The sequence below is a fragment of the Contarinia nasturtii genome, unplaced genomic scaffold, assembly GCF_009176525.2.
Source record: "Contarinia nasturtii isolate CC-2019 unplaced genomic scaffold, AAFC_CNas_1.1 Cnas_scaffold_285, whole genome shotgun sequence".
Lineage (NCBI taxonomy): Eukaryota > Metazoa > Arthropoda > Insecta > Diptera > Cecidomyiidae > Contarinia > Contarinia nasturtii.
Window position 1 is genome coordinate 4,559,512 of NW_022197640.1, and position 14,916 is coordinate 4,574,427.

The window sequence follows — 14,916 nt, forward strand, 5'->3', positions numbered from 1 at the left end:
CACAGACTACACTATTTTTGGCTGCATACTATGACCGTTCAAATTAGTTTGTCGATGTCATGAACGGTATAATTAAATTGAAATTAAAAATCGAATAAGAATTTGTCGGCAACAATATTTCCAATGTTTTTTTTTATCTATTTGTTAAAAAAAAAATTAAACTTGTTTATTCGTTTTTGCTTCAGAATGGGAATTCGATTTGTCTAGAATGTGTTCATTTCTGTTCATCCAAAAATACATATGTATTTCAAATTGCTGATGTATTTCATATTTCCAACAATGAATGGATAAAGCATTGAAATCATTAGTAACATTTACGATGGCGTATCAGTGGTGACAATTGACATTGACAGTTGCTTTTTTAAAAATCGTCGGATCGGTTTGAACGTGCTTTAGTTTTAAAACTTTTTTAATGTGAGTGATATCAAATTTTTATAAATATTTTTCGCTCTAGCACTGAACATTTATAGACCTATAACAAAAATTTGGGCAAAAAAAGATAACTATGCAGTATGCACAGTTTGCTATTATATTCAGCACTATTTACCATTTTTATTGAATGTATCTTATCATGAAAAAATATGATTATTGAAAATTGTTTTCCTACATAGAAATTTGACATTGGTTTTGGTTAAAAACTGGAAACTATGTGAATAAAAATCTAGCAATAAAATCTAATCGGAAGATGATTTCAAAAGATAATAGTCGTAAAACGTTGTCACGAAGTAATACTAATTTTGTATTTGTTATTTCTATTGAAAATATCCAGAGGAGAGTATGTTTTTATTCAGACATTACTCAGCTATAAGCGCTGAATAACATACTCTCTTCTCGATGTATTCAATGGATTTGTATTTGGCAAACAAGGATAGATATAGGAAATACTATAGTGTAATTTTTCGGTAAAATCGTAAAAACTAAAACTTCTATTACGTTTCTTTAGATTACCGTAACAGCAAATAACCGATTTTCTTATAGAGAACTATAATTTATTTTAGCATCGTTTGATATTTGTATAGAGAGAAGTCTCCTTTTGATTTGTACCAGCTCTAAATCATTGTTGGTTATTTATTTTTCAGGAATATGACTGCGTTAAAATTTAAGCAATTTTTACTGTACTTTTTTTTCTTCGCTAGCGGTTGCTTTAAAGCTGTTCGATCAAGTGAAAGGTAAAAGTTAATTAAAAAAAAGAAAAACTGTATCAACTGATATCAAAGAATATCCAACAATATTAAACTGTATGACTTCAAGTTATTCACTTGGTTGTACAAGTAATTTAGATTACGAATTAATTTTCCATGAATGAATGTTCAAAAATCAGTCAATTAAATTCTACTAAATGTTAATTTATTTCAGCAAAATGTTGACGCTTTTCGATTTCACAAAAACCGAATCTGTGAATAATTGGATTGAAGTGTCTGACACAGTGCGGCGAGGTGGAAGTTCAAAAGCTGTATTGAGTTTGCAAAAGACTCAATTATTCCAAAACGCAATTTTCTTTACGGTATTGAATCCATTGCAGCCACAACATGCCGGCTTTGCCGGAGTAAAAACCGTGGTCGATTTAAATCTAACTGATTACAAAAATATCACAATTAGATGCAAGTCACAAGGTCAAAATGAGCATTATAAAATCGTGCTCAATCATAAAGGGCATGGCACGGACACCATAACTTATGAACAATTTTTCCAAGTACGTTCAATTCAAAATTAATTTCATTTCTTACACTTTTATTTAAAATATGCGGTTTAAATTAAAGGTTCCATTGTCGAATGTCGAATTTGATGATTATGATCTATCATTTGCCGATTTTAAAGCCTATTTTAGAGGTCAAGAAGTTAAAGACGCTGAACCTTTGGATTTAGCACGTATTACTTCATTTGGTATCCAAATTTTTGCTGGCGTTTATACGGATATAAAACAATCAGGCGTGTCTGCTCTATCGATTGAAAAAATACACGCTACCTAAGAGTTGAAGACCTACCAGAAGAAAAGAATGGAAAATGAACTCTGCAAACTTTTTGAAGTTTGACTTTTAAATATTGTTAATTTATCAATTGAAATTAAATAAAGGTTTAGAAAAAAAAATTATTCCCACATTGTGAAAATCAGAATATTTTTCATTTTTTGATTTAATAGACAAAAATGTATCGATAACAATGCATGACTATTCTGCAAACAGTTTTCAGGTTTGACTTTACATTACAATGCTACCGACAAATATCGCAGGCCCAAACAAAATCACAATCAAATTGAAAAATCATTTGTTTTGAATAAGTGCAATCTTATTTATATTTTGGAAAATCATTTTACACATACTCGGCACACAGATTCATCTATTTTGGGCTGCGTACAATTCACGATTCCAGTTCAAATTCGCTTGACAGTGTGATGAACAGTTAACTTAAATTAATAGACAAAATCGAATAAAAATAATGTTTAACAAAAAATGTTCTCAACATATATGGTAAAAAAATTGTACATTATCATTAGATTAAAATCGATTTGCTTGAATAAGAAAAAAATCTAAAAATGTATTATTCATATATGTGTGTGTTTGTGCGTGTTCGAATAGCCGATTGTATATGATAATTCCAGCGATTAAACACGGCGCTGGAGTCAATGTTCAATATGGCGTACCATCCAGAAGTTCACACAATGACATTGACAGTTGTGCAAACCACTAGAACAATTTGCACGTGTTTTATTTTTAAACAATTGCTAGCGTAAGTAACATCGATTTATCTGTCGGTAGATCATTTTTGTTAAGACATTGAACGCTTAAACATTCGCCACACCATGAATCCAGAAAAGTTGAAGAAATTACAAGAACAAGTGCGTATCGGGGGTAAAGGTACACCTCGCCGAAAGAAGAAGGTTATCCATCAAACACCAGCTACCGATGATAAAAAATTACAATCATCGTTAAAAAAATTGTCTGTGAACACGATTCCGGGAATTGAAGAAGTGAATATCATCAAAAACGATGGCACCGTTATTCATTTCAATAATCCAAAGGCTCAAGCATCGTTGGCCACAAATACATTTGCAATTACTGGCAACGGTGAAACCAAGAACATTTCCGAAATGTTGCCGGGCATTTTGACACAACTTGGACCAGAGGGTTTGATGCAACTCAAGAAAATTGCCAATGACATCGTTTCCAACAAGAAATTGAATGACGACGATGATGTTCCCGAATTGGTGGAAAATTTCGAGGATGTTGCCATCAAAGAAAAGCCAGCCGCTGCTGCAACCGAAGATGATGGATCTGATGATGAAACAAGTCAAGACTAAGCGCATCTGGAACACCGTATGGCTGTGTCGAAGCATAAACACAATATATACCGCACACAGAAATACTAAACCGTAATCATGGTTACTTTGAAAGAAAATATGATCATAAATAATATACAATTGCGGCTTCTTTTTGCCGCAAATATTAAATTAATTTCCAGTTTATCGAAATTAAGCGATTCGAAACAAAAAAAAACATTTCCACATGGAAAAAAATTTAATGAAACCTAATTCCGAAAATCAAATCGATAAACTTAGAACACTTTTTTTTATGAAAAGAAAGAAAAATTCCAAACTAAAAAAAATATTATAATAATTATTATAATTCCATTGTATGATAAGTTGCCACAATTTAGTAATTTAATAAAAATAAAAACCAAAAAAAAAAATATACAAAAAATGGATTGCATGAAAATTATTTGGGAATTGGATTCGTTTTATTTGTTATTCTTTGACTTTGGACAGTGATGGCATGACATTCAGTCGATTGGATTATTATTTCTATTTGCATAATTGATGGGAAATAAAAACCACTTCTATAAACAAGATAAAAAAATATATATTATATTGCCATTTATGTACATTTGGTGTGGTGAAGAAAAAAAACGATGGTACCTAACCTCAAATTGAACCGTGTATTCAAGGTGATATGAGTATGCAAAAAAATATAAATGGATTGACAAATACAGAGAAATAAACGTTTGGCGATGATACGCTAGTGCCACCTGTATCACATCGCTTGAATCACAGTGCCAATGCCCAATGAGTATTCAACATCACAATGTTTCTTTGTTCAAATGCTTGATTCTATATGAGAAGACTTGATTAGATATTCGTCTCTGTCGCTCTAATAATTTTTATACGCTAGCAGTGACAACACATCGGCGTTCTCAATACAAACAAAACATCATACGATCATCATAATCGCTGAAGCCATCACAATTTTTTCGGCATTGTATTTTATTCCACTGAAAAACATTCAACGTGCCGGATGCTTTTTTAACATTTCATTCAATTGAAACAACGTTATCACAGTTCAGTGATCTCGCGCCGGTGTTACAATTCAAGTTATTTTTGTTTTCTTATAATTTTTCTCTCAAATCGAATCTTTTTCTTTTGTTATCAATAAAACGAGAAAAGATGCAAAAGGAAATTTTCGCATTTTTGATGGTGGTCGGTGTAGCATTCGGTTTGACTCCCGATAGAACAATCACCGACAAGGTACGTAAGCAACAAACAAAAAAAACAACTACTGTATTGGTATACGTGTACTCTAGAATCTGATTATGTTAATTTGCATTGTTCAAATAATATATATCTATCTGTGGTCAATTATTAGCAGACTAAATAATTTTTAACAAAAGAATTTTTTATTTTCCTTGAATTTATTTTGTTCGTATTTAATTAGAGGGTTCACTGATTTATGTTATTTCTTTTATGACGTCACATAAATCCAGTTATACTCGCTTTTAAACCACTTGTGACAACATCACAGCGGTCATAGCTAATCTGAATACAGAAATCAAATTACATTTCCTGTCTGACGAACAATGGCATTTATTCAATTTATTTAGGTCTATTTTGATATCACCATCGGCGGAGAGTCGGCTGGACGCGTTGTATTCGGTCTATTTGGCAATGTTGTACCAAAAACTGCACGTAATTTCAAGGAATTATGTGAAAAACCACAAGGAGACGGGTAAATAAACCATTTTTTTTTTTAAATAAATAAATCTCTAATATGCCATAATTTGTGGAATTGTTTTTATTTCATTTGTCAAATAGATTCAAAGGTAGCAAATTCCATCGTGTGATCAAAGACTTTATGATCCAAGGTGGTGATTTCACAGCTGGAGATGGTACTGGCGGGTAGGTATCTCTTTTGTTACATTTAATTGAAGATTTTTCTTTTCATTGTTGAACATTTAATTTCTTTATTCAGACGCTCAATCTACGGTGCTCGATTTGCTGACGAAAACTTCTTGTTGAAGCACGACAAAGTTGGTCTCTTGAGTATGGCCAATGCTGGCAAAGACACAAATGGTTCGCAATTCTTTGTTACCACCGTGTTGACACCATGGTTGGATGGCCGTCACGTCGTATTCGGTGAAGTTGTCGAAGGCATGGACATCATTCGCAAAATTGAAAGCCAACCAACCACTTCAAACGATCGACCAAAGAAGGAAGTCGCAATTGCCGACTGTGGTTCATTGCACACCGAATTGTAGATTCAATTCCAGCATTTTTATTTTGCATTTTCAAAGCACTTCAGAATGATTTACATTCATTCATCGGTTGTGTTGAACTTTAGTTTTCTTTCATAATAATTGCAATCTTTCTTTTTTAAATAATTATTTTTTTTCCACCGAAATCAATTAATATTGTTGTCTATCTAAAGAGAGACACAATAAGGAGTATATTTTTTTTAAACAAACATAAAATAAAGTTACAAACAATTGATCCTACAAAAAAAAAAAATAATTTTTGACAGACAATTCGATTGTGATTTCCATAGAGAATTCCATTTGATTTTAAGAATGAAAATGTAATAAAAAAAGTATTCTTTGATTCTAATTGGAGAACATATATTTGTGTTTTATTTATATTTATTATTTGATTTTAATCATTTCAAAGTTTACATTTTGCCTGTGGAATCGACTTATCATTTTTCAATAAATTTTTCTATATATAGCGTTGAAATTCCAAATGGCAGTTTGAGTTAACTTATTATCAACTTGTAGCCAACTTGTAGCGTTTGACGGATACTTGTATTTACTCGTTTATTTCTGAAGAATAAAATGAGTTTTCTTTAAAGAATTTTTAAATGAAAGACAACAAAACAATTATCTCGGGTCGAAAAACTTACGCAATATTCTACTTGTGGCATCATGAACGTGCTGAACCCCGTTTTGTTGGCGCTTTCTTCATTCCGTCAACCATGCATTCCATCCTGTCGATTTGTACTTTCTATGTGTTGCATAATAACGAATATGTACAATTAATTTCATTGTAATTAGAAGAATTTTATGATCTAATTTAGTAATGCATTGGACAACAATTACCAGAGCTCTAACATCGGCTGTTGCCGTTGTTGTTGGTTGAACTGAGTTCATCTTCTCCGAAATATGACCCAAAATGTGTTCAATTTTAGTCATCTGAGTTTTCTAAATGTTTATTTGCGCATATTTAATTATGTGTATACATAAAATATTTGTTATGTTAACAATGTATAAAAAGAAAAGCAAATAAAGCGAACTGAAGTGACACTTGTCAAATGGTGAAAAGTCATCTCAAACAGTAGCATCATTTAAAGTGGTCAAATTGTTACAGCAACTTAGCTTACCAGTGCTTGAACATCAGCCAACGCAGCAGAGTTATTCATATTTTTTAATTCTCTTTTGTTGTATTCAACAGCTCAAAAGTAACACCAAATGAAATGTAAACACACTTTGAGCAGCTGCAACTTCTCACACCTTAACCGTTTCAATGGATACTTCTATTTAATTTTGATATTTGATGTTAATCATAGAAAACTAAGTAAATATGCATATGTTATTATTGTACTGTCCGCATAACAAAAGAAAAACTTAAAAAAAGAGAATCGAATCTTATGTTTTCATCTATAATAACGTTCAAACTACTTTAAAAACAAACAAAAATTGTTAGCTTCAAGTTAAATATCACAATAAGCCACTACAATACGAATATAGAAATTTGTTTTTCAAATGAAAAATGTAAATCTATTACCTTTCGTTCGAGCCAACAAAACTGGAATTGCGAGATTGCAGCATTTTTTCCAGCTCAAGAGCATGGATCAATATTCTCCTCCGAATGTAGTGGAAATGACAGTTGCCAAAAACATGCTCAGTACAAACGTGCATTGAATTCTGCACAACTGTATGGAACAATGAAAATCATCTGTGCAGTTTTTCTGCACACATTTATTTATATTTGTCGATGCGATATAGGATGTGGAGTTGCAGGTTTTTACATAATATATTCGGTTCTTAAAGGAAAGTATGCAGTGCATTGGCGCTGTTGCCAGCATTGCATAAACATGCGGAAAATTCCGAACCAAAATAAACTCTCTTTCTTTTATTTTCATTTTAATCTTGTTTTCTCCAATTTTCAATCCTTTACACCGTTCCCCATCTGTACTAGTTACTTACCTCAGCTGTTCAATATTCTAAAATAAAGCAAACAAATAAAAGACTCAGATGTAATTTTTTTTTTGTTTTCATCGGGTAAAACAATTCTTCCATTTATTCCACATTTTAAATTTGATCCACTGTTGTATTGAGTGGGCTAAACGGTTTAGTTCTTCTTTATGCATCGTTTTTTTTTTTTGTTTTGTTTTTTTTTTCACAATATTTTCAATGATTAAACAAATATAAATGTAAAAAAATATTATCGTATAAAATTATTAGTAAAATCTGGGGAAGAAGGATGACTTGATATTTCCCTCTTTTGTTGTTTATTCAGGTTTTCAATCAGCCCAAATCAATTTTACATGATTTTTTCAGAATAGTATATTTGAACACGGAAAACTCTCTAGAAATTTCTATTAAATGTTAAATGTTTCGAAGTAAAATTATTATGACATAAAATCCGACTTGAAATTCAAAATCCTACAAATGATTCATATACCAAACAAAAAGAGAAAATTTCTTTGAATTAGAATTAATTCTTCACATTACTACTTAAAGATGTACAATTCAATCACAATTTCTACAGTATTTTCTTTTTGTATTCTAATAATTTGCAGTTTGATTAAATGGGAACAGAGCATGGAACCGTATCAGCTATTACATGTTATTTAAGCAATTCAGAAGAGATGAAAAAAAAAAAAAAAATTTGGTGACTTCGGTTGGAACATAGAACAATGAGTTGCTAAATGGTGTATGTGGGTATGTGCTTACTTTTCCAACATCTGAGTCCATTAAATCGTTGAAAATTACAGAATTTTTTCTTTTTTGTGCACGATTATTTATGTATTTTTAATTTTTTTACTTTTCAAAAAACAAAACAAGCAAAACATTCAGATGGGTCTTGAAAATTGGACAATTTTGTGTGGATTCTATCATTTTTTCCATTACATTTTTCAACTACAAATAATATCTTGTTCATTCACAATAATTGAATAATTTGTGTGTTATATGTGCAATTTGTGGAGTTTATAATTTTGATGTTTCTTTTCCATAATCTTCATATCTGTTTCCTTTTGAGGTAGCATTTAAAGGGCGTATAATTAGAAGCAAACATGTCTCTCTACGTCTTCATCTGAACAGATGAATCCAAATCACTTTATTTTGCGTATTTTTCACATTTAGATTTTTATGAATTGCTATTCCACTATGAAAAATACAATACTACTTTATCATTAGAGAATTTTAAAAAGATTATATTGAAAGTTATATTATCATTTTCATCATCTACTTGACTTATATATTTGGCGAGTAATTTATTTTGATTGATATTTGATTTTATTTTAAAAACAAAAATGGTGGAAAACAACAAAAATTGAAATATATATATGTTAAAATGCTTGTGGCCCGTTTTAAAAGAAGGACATTGTGTAAAAGTAGTATAAATGTATAATTATTAAATTTTATTTGGTGTTGTTGAATGTTATCGGTTGTGGAGTGAATTGTTTCGTAAAAAGCATAGAACACGTGTACGATAAGAACGAGGTCAACTTTGGAAAGTATTTAACAAATTTGAACAAATTTTTTTCAATGACTGTTACCAATTAACATCATAAGCATTTGCAAAAACCCTGAATCGCTAATTTATTATTATTGATCATTTATCAAAGTATTCATTCCCATATTTGAGTAGTTTTTTTCTTCTTCTTCTTTCTTTTGTTTTGTGATCGATTACATCTAAAGCTAGTTAAACACGTATAATTTTTATAAAAATTGTTTGCTTTTAGCTGCGTTACAAAAATGAAGTTAATTCTTTTCTTTTTAAAATTATTTATATTTCGTTGATATGGACTTTTGTGGAAACCCAAATTAGTATTTGTTTGTTTGTATTTGATTCACTGGCATTCTTTTTCGATTGGTCAAATTGAGTAATTGTTTCTCTTTTGCGGACAAAAAATTCGATGTTTCATTCGTTTGCTTGCAAAAATGTATATTCAAAATGGTTTTATATTTATTTTTCATATATATATTTTAAGTGGTCGTTGAGCTTTCGGTTTTGTTCATTTCAAAATGTTGTAAGATAAAGCGGAAACGAAATAATATTGCGTCGAATACGCTATAAATGCAAGTCTATTTTTAATGTAGAGTTGCCTCTTTTTAAAGTTTTGGTGAATTTTGAATAAAAATATATAAAATACAGTTGCTTGCATTTTTTCAAGATCGAATATAAATTTGCGTGTACTTTGAATATTTTTTCGTTCTTTTTCCCTCTTTCTCTCTTGAAACAACATTTTTTTTGCATGTCTATCTCGTTTACATTTGCATTCCCGATCGAAATGGAATGACTCACAACATGTGTAGAATTTTTCATTAAACTCCAATTAATTATATATATATATTTTTTTTTTATTTGGATCGAATGAGTCGATCACTTGTTATAAGTTTTTTTCAAAATAACTGCAAAAGGTGTTGATGAAAAATTGCGAAAAAAGGTCGATGGATCATTATAACTAGACATTGTTTATCACATTTAAAACAAAATGTTTACGTCTGCATCCTGACTGAATAAGATTGACTCAAATGCGGTCATAGATGTAGATATTTGTATTAAATCACTTAGCGATGATGCTTCATGGAAAATGAATTTCGACACAATTAAATGGCCTGGAATTAAATTGAATTTATCTGTTTAAAATGATGTCGATTGTCGATGGTGTTCGTTGTTGTGCATCACAATACAACGGGGCGGCATTGTTGTAAACGTGCTATCGAATTAAGCCATGAAGTCATTACAACGTTTTATATATTTTTAGATTACAATTTGCAGTTGTAATTGTTTATTTTGTATGCATTTTTAGAAAAGTGCCAATGTTATTTAAATCGGCCTGAATGAACGACTAGTCTTTCTCTTCTCGAATAGTTTTTTTACAGAAGAATGAAAAAGAATTTTAAAAAAACGAGTATGAAGGCTTCAGCACTCAAGGAAAATGGCTCCGTGTATTTTTTTTTTCATAGATCTGTTTTGTTATCCATTGTTTTCATGCAAAATTCCATAAATATGACATTTTTCCATAAATGCGTGTTTTCCTCTGTTTATTTTTTCTTTCGTTTGATCTTGATTGAAATGATTGTTCCACCTTTTCTTTTGCTTTTTCTGTTTTTCTTTTGTTTTTATTACTCGCATTGCCAATATAGTGTGTGTGTGTTCCATTTAAATATTTTGTTTGCTGTTCACATTCTCAAATCTTTATCATCTTCATCATTATGATTGGTATAAAAAAATTGATTAAATATATTACAATATTTGTATAAATTTCAAGACTTATAACTTGTATTTAAACATTATATGCATATGTCACACATATATTCTAACATCACACTAACATCCAGAGTATTTGGCAAATCATCAATCGATTGATGGTGCTTGACAGGCAACAGGATCGCTCTACAATCGCCGCCGCTCCGCAATCCGATCGACGATCGGCCAAACCTTTTTTATACATTGTTTGTTATATGTTACATGTACAAATAGATAGATATTTTATTTTTCTGTCGTATAAAAAATAGAAACATACATAATAATAATGATTCCATTGCGATTGGAATACAACATCGACTTCAATATTTCTCTTTAGTTTTACTCTCCTGCTTAGCATACATTTCATTTTTCTTCTTCATTTTTAGATTTTTCTTTCCGTGCCATACATATACATTGCCTTTTTAAAAAATGACATCAACCGAGTATGTTAAGGGTTGTGTTCGATTTTTTTTCTTTTGTCCTGCGTTTGTTTTTGTCATACATATATATGTAAATATTATGTGCGTAAAGAAATGACCGTGAATTAACGAATGATCTCTCCATACAATAGCTGCTGGCCATAAAGCGCGAACAACACAGAATAGGCAAATTAATCATTTATAATTCGTCACTCAATCGAATTTGTTTTCCTCTTAATGTGTTTGTGTATCAATTAATCATGTGTATGATTTGGCATAGAATCGCCTATCTCATATAGGTATTGCCATTATTATTATGTATATATATATATATATGTATAATATATAAATGTAAAAAAAAATAAAACGATTTAACGAAATTACAAAAAAAAATTACAAATTACGAATCACGAACGGGTGGCGATGCATCCACATAATCATCTTGTTTTGATGACGTTTGCTTTTGTAAATTCCTAATGTACGATGAGAATAGAGGATATTTTAGCGTTGTATTTAATAAATCGTTATGTTCCTCCAATGAACTTTCGGCATAATGTAAAACTAGCGATAAAAGCGATGAAAATGTGTTATAGGGAATTGCGAAACCGAATCCTTTAGGCGTTTCATAAATGATGCAATGATTTGTAATACCATTACAGGCTATCGACAATGCATAATGACCATGTGAACTTGGACGTATGAGAAATGTGCCGGTCGGCAGACCAGCCAAATAGCGTTCGGCATCTTGTCGAGTTGCATTCGCTAGAAGCCATGTCGATTGATCATTGTGCGACAATCCACTGTCGTTTTCGTTGTTTGTCCATGCTGAATAACCTTCTTCGATGAGCTGCTTGATTTTCACCTCTTTCACACCACGTCGCATTAAATTTGATTGGTATCGCTCTTTCATGCGTGCCAATATTGAACGTTCTGGCTTGATATTGTTGATCTCACGTTCTAACATCAAAACCATTTGTTTTTGCTTATTCAAATCTTCTTCAAGCAATTTTTTACTATCTTTTAATGAATCCAAACGAGCGTTTAATAAATCGAAATTTTCCATAACACTATTGTATTCATGCGGTTGGGCCTGTTTAAGATATGAATTTTTCAAATCGATTTGATGTTCAAACATTGCAACCGCCTCTAGAAATGCGTCGTGCGCTTGCCGTTTTAAATTTCGTTCGTTCTCGGTTTTATCATATTCATGGACAAATTGATTGAGCTCCTGCGTTTTTGCCACATAGTTTTTGTGTGTGTCGACAAATTTTTGTGCCAACTTATCAATATCGGTAATATTCGTATTTTCATCATTTTCTTTCGTTTTCGATATTGGATATAGTAATTTAACATCTAAAATTATGTTGTATTGTTTAAGAGATACGTTCCTATAATAGTTGATCAAATCGACAACGGATGGAAATGTGTACGGCTCTGTGAAACCATATAAGCCATTTTGATGAGAAATTTTTACCAACTTTTCGCTACCACCTTTGATTAGTGTCAACGTATATTCACCGCACTTGCTCGATGCATCACGAACCAAAAACGTCCCATCCGGGCAACCCAACATTTTTTCTCGCACTTCATCTTTGCTAATATTTCCCCAATACCTAATGATGTCAATCATGAACGATGCACACAAAGGAAGAGAGAAAAACGGAGAGAGAAGGAGAAGAAAAAAAAGAAATTATAATTTCGTTTCGAAAATCATCGATTTATTTGTTTAATTTTTTATTCAAAAGAATTAAAAGATTCAGAGCTAGTCATTACAAAGGTAAAAAGAATGACAAATGAAATGCACCCATTTGTGCTCTCACTCGAAGCTCTGAACACATAGAAAATTCTCAAGTACTAAACCTATATGAATTGAATTAAATTTAATTTATACGAACCATTCAGCATTGGACAAGGAAATACTATTATTTGTGGAAGCCGACAAATTGTTTAATGAATTTGATTCACTTGCAACTATTGACATTTCGTGTAAAGCCAATTTCTTTATTAGTTAATCCAATCACGTATCGCCTCACTTTATTCTTGTTCTTACTTCTTCTTTTTTTCAGCTCTCTTCAAATCATAAAAACTCACAATTTTTGATAGCTACAATCACTTTATTCACCACAATTCTGATACGAAATTTAATTTGATTATTTCATGTACAAAAAAAACTGTTTCATCACTTTTTTTCTGGATTTTTCAATGCATTTTTTCTGCAAATTTTTATTCCATGTATATTCTCAGCAGTGAAGAAGAAAAAGCTAAATACGCATTTGGACAGTCGGTATGAAATTAAGCAGCTGTACTGCCATCACACGATAATCATATGTATCACTAGCACAGATACGCAAACGTATTGGTGTAAACGCACACAGACACAATGCCTTTCTAGCTCTCCTCACGTACTCCGTACGGGTTGCGTGAATATATCAATTGAACCACAGCAAGACAAAAAAAAAACTACACAGTATACATATACATGTACGCGCACGCAAACACCAAAGTATTCCAACTCGTCGATCTGGGTCTGATGTATCGTTGTATGCGTTCTAAACGCGTTTTTCGCTTTATTTGTGTTTGTGACAAAAAAACATATATGAACATACAGGAAGAAGATCTTCTATATTGAATTTTGCTTATAAGTTTGGAGGAAACACAGTTGAATGAAATAAAAACGAAACTCGTGTATATTAATTCCCCATGGCAATAAAATTTCTATTTTAATTGAATGTATGCGGCGATAATGTCAGCCCAATTTTTTGATTGGAAATCACTTTTAAACTCAATTCAAGTCGTAAATTTTGGTTTTTTTACTATATGTATAGCACAAAATTCAATTCACCGCACAAACGTACCACTTGCTTTGGAACAAATGCAAAAAATGGCCGCTTTACCCAATCTTTTTCACATGTGTCTTCCAATGCGTTGACGTTTCGCTTGGTAATGTGTGTATACGGTTGAAAAAAGAAGAAAAAAAAAATTGTTCAAACGAGCCTTTGCTGGCAAAATGAAGAAGAAAACGAACAAGGAGGGTTAGCAACAGTAGCAGTCAGAAAGAGACCAAAGCATCGAGCCAAACAGAGAGGCAAACCGAAAAGTAGCTAGAATTTATGTATAAAAAAGAGGTATTACGTCAATCATACATAGACATGCACATATGTTTGCATCTGATACGCACATATACTGGCGCACAAGCTCTAGCAGCCCATCGAAATTGCGATTCACTCAATAAAATTGACATTGTGTTGGTTGGTACTAAAAAAAATAACAGATGTATTGAGCTTCTTACTACAAAAAGCCAAACTCGATTCGCCAAAAGACTAAGTGTTCGAATACTGAAACCGTTTGTACTAAAAAAAAAAGACTAACACAAGCATTCTCATTCAAATGACATACGCGACGTTTTTTTTTGTGTGCTGTTCACAACTCTGCTTGCGAGCGTGTACACGAACAGACATATGTAAAGATTAATTTGCACACAGCGAGAGATTTTTTTATTGCCGCGGAGCAATGTATGTTAATATAGTTGATTTTTTTCATCTATTTTTTTTCTGTTTCCAAGCAAGTCCAAACGCAAAGTCAAATCATATGTATGCATAACTGACAAGATTACCATATATTATTCATATTAATTGCTAGCTACTTTTTTTTCCAATCTCACCAAACGAGCATTCACTTCATGTTAAATGAAAATTTCTTAATTGAAATGCATTTATTGGTGTCTACTTGGGCTTATCTAGAAAACCGATTCGTTTT

The 14,916-nt window shown here is 31.5% G+C and overlaps 3 protein-coding genes, 1 long non-coding RNA gene and 1 pseudogene across 11 annotated transcripts; 3 read left to right on the top strand and 2 right to left on the bottom strand.

The window, feature by feature from the left end:
- Positions 1 to 175: 175 nt before the first annotated feature.
- On the top strand, positions 176 to 2,109 carry LOC116337776. Of its 6 annotated transcripts, none has more exons than XM_031762646.1 (4): positions 176 to 414; positions 1,080 to 1,169; positions 1,357 to 1,693; positions 1,761 to 2,109. In XM_031762646.1, coding segments are annotated over exons 1-4 (639 nt in total). In that variant the 5' UTR covers positions 176 to 412; the 3' UTR covers positions 1,971 to 2,109. The 6 variants fall into 6 exon arrangements, with proteins under 6 accessions (XP_031618506.1, XP_031618508.1, XP_031618505.1 ...); XM_031762648.1 differs by having other exon boundaries at positions 178 to 414; positions 1,137 to 1,169; XM_031762645.1 differs by lacking the exon at positions 176 to 414 and adding an exon at positions 491 to 510.
- Positions 2,110 to 2,643: 534 nt separating this feature from the next.
- LOC116337778 lies at positions 2,644 to 3,724 on the top strand (annotated as a pseudogene).
- A 487-nt stretch (positions 3,725 to 4,211) lies between these two features.
- On the top strand, positions 4,212 to 5,784 carry LOC116337777 (peptidyl-prolyl cis-trans isomerase 5). Its single transcript, XM_031762650.1, has 4 exons — positions 4,212 to 4,519; positions 4,873 to 4,997; positions 5,084 to 5,167; positions 5,241 to 5,784. Exons 1-4 carry the CDS (start codon positions 4,439 to 4,441, stop codon positions 5,524 to 5,526), a joined length of 576 nt encoding a protein of 191 aa, XP_031618510.1. The 5' UTR covers positions 4,212 to 4,438; the 3' UTR covers positions 5,527 to 5,784.
- A 116-nt stretch (positions 5,785 to 5,900) lies between these two features.
- On the bottom strand, positions 5,901 to 7,077 carry LOC116337779. Of its 3 annotated transcripts, none has more exons than XR_004200818.1 (5): positions 7,046 to 7,062; positions 6,642 to 6,831; positions 6,361 to 6,462; positions 6,165 to 6,265; positions 5,901 to 6,084 (listed from the first exon to the last, which is right to left on the bottom strand). It is a non-coding gene; the product is annotated as an uncharacterized LOC116337779 (long non-coding RNA). The 3 variants fall into 3 exon arrangements; XR_004200819.1 differs by having other exon boundaries at positions 5,903 to 6,084; positions 6,642 to 6,794; positions 7,046 to 7,077; XR_004200820.1 differs by having other exon boundaries at positions 5,903 to 6,084; positions 6,642 to 6,771.
- Positions 7,078 to 10,572: 3,495 nt separating this feature from the next.
- LOC116337413 (phosphatidylinositol 3-kinase regulatory subunit gamma) lies at positions 10,573 to 14,071 on the bottom strand. Its single transcript, XM_031761963.1, has 2 exons — positions 13,056 to 14,071; positions 10,573 to 12,773 (listed from the first exon to the last, which is right to left on the bottom strand). The coding sequence occupies exons 1-2, from the start codon at positions 13,139 to 13,141 to the stop codon at positions 11,561 to 11,563; spliced, it is 1,299 nt and encodes a 432-aa protein (XP_031617823.1). The 5' UTR covers positions 13,142 to 14,071; the 3' UTR covers positions 10,573 to 11,560.
- Between the last annotated feature and the right edge of the window lie 845 nt (positions 14,072 to 14,916).

Coding starts and splice junctions, on each gene's coding strand:
- LOC116337776 (XM_031762643.1), top strand. CDS start 835: ATGTATTCAATGGATTTGTATTTGGCAAACAAGGATAGATATAGGAAA. Junction 903..1,079: donor TACTATAGTGTAATTTTTCG/GTAAAATCGTAA, acceptor TTTATTTTTCAG/GAATATGACTGCGTTAAAAT. Junction 1,170..1,356: donor GCTGTTCGATCAAGTGAAAG/GTAAAAGTTAAT, acceptor AATTTATTTCAG/CAAAATGTTGACGCTTTTCG.
- LOC116337777 (XM_031762650.1), top strand. CDS start 4,439: ATGCAAAAGGAAATTTTCGCATTTTTGATGGTGGTCGGTGTAGCATTC. Junction 4,520..4,872: donor ATAGAACAATCACCGACAAG/GTACGTAAGCAA, acceptor CAATTTATTTAG/GTCTATTTTGATATCACCAT. Junction 5,168..5,240: donor GCTGGAGATGGTACTGGCGG/GTAGGTATCTCT, acceptor TTCTTTATTCAG/ACGCTCAATCTACGGTGCTC.
- LOC116337413 (XM_031761963.1), bottom strand. CDS start 13,141: ATGTCAATAGTTGCAAGTGAATCAAATTCATTAAACAATTTGTCGGCT. Junction 12,774..13,055: donor TCCTTGTCCAATGCTGAATG/GTTCGTATAAAT, acceptor TGACATCATTAG/GTATTGGGGAAATATTAGCA.